The 4,166-nt window shown below is 36.7% G+C and overlaps 1 protein-coding gene across 1 annotated transcript; it reads left to right on the plus strand.

Annotated features, from left to right (window-relative positions):
* The first annotated feature begins 402 nt into the window (after window positions 1-402).
* Window positions 403-3,099, plus strand: LOC118745796. Its single transcript, XM_036479471.1, has 4 exons — window positions 403-625; window positions 700-1,686; window positions 1,823-2,740; window positions 2,837-3,099. The coding sequence occupies exons 1-4, from the start codon at window positions 403-405 to the stop codon at window positions 3,097-3,099; spliced, it is 2,391 nt and encodes a 796-aa protein (XP_036335364.1).
* Window positions 3,100-4,166: the final 1,067 nt, after the last annotated feature.

Consider the following 4,166-nt stretch of genomic DNA (forward strand, 5'->3'; position numbering starts at 1 on the left):
AAAAAAGGAGAGCATTACTTAGCAAAAAAAAAATATATATATATACATATAAGCCGGAACAGCAAAGACTGTCCTCATTAATATAAAATATACTTAAACAAGTATATAATTCGCCTAAAATTCTAAGCGAAAAGCGTTTCCGTGGCTCACAGCGGAAAAGTGAAAAGTGTTAAAAAGCGTCCTCGTGGCTAAAACAACGAGTACAGTGTTTAAATACTAAAAAACAAAAATCAACAAAAAACAATCAAAATCAACAGTAAAAGAAACAACATCAATCAACATGGAAAATTTACTGAAAAGACAGAAGGAGTTGGGCGATCTTGCTGCGCTGGAAGAACAGAAAATCCTTAGCGGCAAATAAGGAAAGCTTCGTGTCTCGAATATATTCAACATATTCAAACAATGAGGACGGAATTTGATGGAAATCATGCCAAAATTATGGCTAAACCGAGCCAAGAAGCTGACGAATACATTGCCAAGAAGTATTACGAGCATGTTATTCAAGTAATGCAAAAGTCCATTCAGCATTTAAAAATACAAAATGCAGCCGAAGATTTACCAACAGTAAGCGGCAACCAACTTAAACCTGAATCGATGGGAGAAATGAGTGAGTTCGAGCCATCAGGTACTAATGCCGACGTAGAAAGCTCAGAGGGACCATAGAAGAAATTCAACAAAATGAATTGGATTCTGTCGAAGAAATAAGAAAATTCAAAATTAAGCTTCAAATACAGTTTGAATATGTAGAAGAAGCTTTTTCTGAAACTCGCAGTGTCCATTTAAAAGTCATTACTAAAGACTCAATAGAAGAACAAATAGAGGACTTCCGAGAAAAATACAGCGTTAACATTGAGAAGTTAACAGATAAATTGAAAAGGTGCACGCCAACACAAGCTGCGTCATCTACTATGAAACTACAGGAGATTAAGATTCCGATATTTTATGGCGAGATGAATCAATGGTCATCATTTAGCGATCTTTTCCAAGGTTTGGTGCATAATTCGAAGCACTTTACTGAAGTAGAAAAGATGTTCCGGCTGAAGTCGTCATTAGGAGGAGAAGCTGGAAGATTAGTTCAGCATTTACCGGTAATCGAATACAACTATGAAGCCGCTTGGCAAATCCTCCAGGAAAGATATGAAAACAAAAGGCTGCAATTCACAACACAAGTGGACAGACTTCTTGATCAACCAACAGCAAATGGGAAAAGTGCGGCAAGCATGAAGCAACTTTTGGATACCACCAAGGAATGCATTTATGCTCTTAACGGGCTTAAATTGAATTTAAATGACGAGCAAGCAATTATAGCTCGGATAGTTGTTCGGAAACTAGACAAAGAAAGTCTCCGGTTATATGAGCAGAATGTCAAGAAAACTAGGGATATCCAAAGCCTAGATGATGTTTTCCGTTTTCTGGAGCAGCAATATCAAGCTCTAGAAGCTATACGAGACAGGAAAACAACTAAATGGAGCAATCAAAAGCAGCCACAACGAGCACCCACATTCTTTACAGCTGCACAAAAGACCTGTATATATTGCAAGATTCCTGGGCATCAAATTGTTGAATGCAGAAGGTTCCAGGCATTGACTACGATGAATCGTAGAGGTTTCATAGTAAACAATAAGCTATGCAATATTTGCCTCGACCAAGTATATGAAGGCAATTGCAAGAATAAGAAAAAATGCAGTAAGTGTGGAAGAAATCATCATAATTTACTGCATTACAATGAATTCCAGAAGGAAAAAGGAGCAGGTGAAGAAAATGCTATAAAAAAATCATCCACTATGATGACAAAAAAACTCCGAAACAGCAATACTTCTAGCAACAGCCCAGATAAGAGTGAAGGCGGCAAATGGAGAGTACGTGACATTGCGAGCACTAATCGATCAAGGATCACAGAAGACTACCATTTCTGAAGAAGCCGCTCAAACAGTACACTTACCAAAGAGAAGAGAAGTAACTGAGCTACAAGGGCTAGGAAATACTACAGTGGGAGTCTCCAAATTTAAAGTCAACATTGAAATCAGGCTAAGATTCCTAAGCAACGAAGTGTACAATGTCGAAGCACTGATTTTGCCGAAATTGGCGAGTGCACAACCTGATAAAACATTTAAATGGGATATAGAACAATGGAGAAACTATACCTTAGCTGATCCCAACTTCAATAGGTCAGATCGAATCGACGTCGTTATTGGAGGAGATGTATATGCTGACATATTAGAAGAAGGCATATTTAAGGAAGATCGAATACTAGGCCAAGCTACGAAATTAGGATGGATATTGTCGGGAGTTTTACAACAACCGAGAAAAAATGGTAGAATTCTAGCGGCGGTGACCACAACGTTGGAGAAGTTTTGGGAAATAGAAGACACCACAGCACCAACATATATAGAAGATGATGATGAATGTATGAAGATATTTGATAAAACGACAACAAGAGATGAAAATAATAGATTTGTCGTCAATCTACCTTTTAAGAAAGAAAAAGAGTTAGGCGACTCTCGCAAACAAGCAATAGCGAGGTTTCTTAATCTTGAGAAAAAGTTGGCTTCAGATGACAACCTAAGAAAACAATATGTGCAATTTATGAGAGACTATTTAGAAATGGGCCACATGAAAAAAGCAAGTGGAAATAATTGCGGAACATACTATTTGCCACATCAAGCCGTAATTCGAGAAGGAAGTCTCACAACTAAACTACGAGTAGTTTTCGATGCATCTGCAAAAACTACAAATGGAAGTAGTTTAAATGACATCCCTTTAATAGGCCCGAGACTTCAAAAAGATATATTTGACATAATTATCAAATGGAGACTTTGGCAATATGTGTTTACAGGTGATATTGAAAAGATGTATCGACAAATTAAAGTAGCAGAAAGTGATCAAGATTATCAACGTATATTGTGGAGAGAAGCGAAAGAAGGGCCGATAGGAGAATGCAAACTGCAAACAGTTACGTATGGAACAGCATCCGCTCCTTTTCTTGCAACGAGAACTTTACAAGAAATTGCCAAATCCTGCGAGCCTTACAATTATTTGCTTTCAAACATCATTAAAAACGACTTCTACATGGACGATTTAATGACAGGAGCAGATTAAATAAATGAATGTAAGGTCATTCAGTTCGAAATTTCGAAACAACTACAAAAATATGGATTTCACTTAAGAAAGTGGATGTCTAATAACAGTGAGATTATAGCAACAATTCCAACAAATAGCGAAAATGAGGTAATAAAAATAGCAGAAGACGAAACAGTTAAGACATTGGGTATACAATGGGACCCGGCCAAAGACATGTTTGGATTTAATATGAATCTTTCAACGGAAAAGCTAGTAACAAAAAGGCAAGCTTTATCTGATTTGGCGAGAATTTTCGATCCGATTGGGTGGCTTTCACCAATGACTGTTTTAGCAAAGCTGTTTATACAAAAACTTTGGTTGATGAAACTCAACTGGGATGAGTTACTCGACGAAAATTTGGCAAAAGAATGGCAGGAGTTTATGCAGCACGTACCAGCGATAAAAAGAATAAAAAATCCCAGATGGTTTGAAACAAAAAACGAGTTTAAAATTGAACTACATGGATTCGCAGATGCGTCAGAAAAGCGTATGCGGCAGTTTTATATGCTAAAGTTGGATCAGTTATAACGATAATTGCTGGTAAAACCAAAGTGAACCCGATTAAAAACAAGTAAGAGCAGCGCTGTCTTCGGCTATGCCGAAGGCTTCATACCTTTCATGAACATCTGCAAATTTTAGTTTGACAGATTACTGATTTTGAATACATCTGCATACATCGATAGAGGAGTTACATACTTATATAAAAAATCGCATCTAAACAATCAGAGGTATGGAAGATATACTTTATATGGCACCAATCTAAGTGATTTTCACTGCTATGTGTTCGGTATGTAAACCGGTAACACAATTTATTGGGTTTAGTTTCCTACATAAAGGAGATATATCGAAAAAACCTGTATCTGAACAATCAGTGCTATAGGAGATAAAGCTTATACAGCATAGATTTTGACGATTTTGTCAGTAGACTTTGTATTATTATTTATAAAATATCTTACGAAATTTATCGGTTTTAGCTGTTCAAATAAAGGAGTTTTACAGTAAAATCCCATATCTGAACAATCAGATGTATGGAAGATACATATATG

Source organism: Rhagoletis pomonella, unplaced genomic scaffold, assembly GCF_013731165.1.
Source record: "Rhagoletis pomonella isolate Grant_MI unplaced genomic scaffold, Rhpom_1.0 Rhpom_scaffold_00009, whole genome shotgun sequence".
In the NCBI taxonomy this organism is placed as follows: domain Eukaryota; kingdom Metazoa; phylum Arthropoda; class Insecta; order Diptera; family Tephritidae; genus Rhagoletis; species Rhagoletis pomonella.

What these genes read in the sequence shown, in the direction of transcription:
- LOC118745796 (XM_036479471.1), top strand. Translation starts at nt 403, where the DNA reads ATGAGGACGGAATTTGATGGAAATCATGCCAAAATTATGGCTAAACCG. An exon ending in CAAGAATAAGAAAAAATGCA is followed by an intron (nt 1,687 to 1,822) that starts GTAAGTGTGGAA and finishes CAATACTTCTAG; the next exon opens with CAACAGCCCAGATAAGAGTG. An exon ending in TGCAAAAACTACAAATGGAA is followed by an intron (nt 2,741 to 2,836) that starts GTAGTTTAAATG and finishes ATGTGTTTACAG; the next exon opens with GTGATATTGAAAAGATGTAT.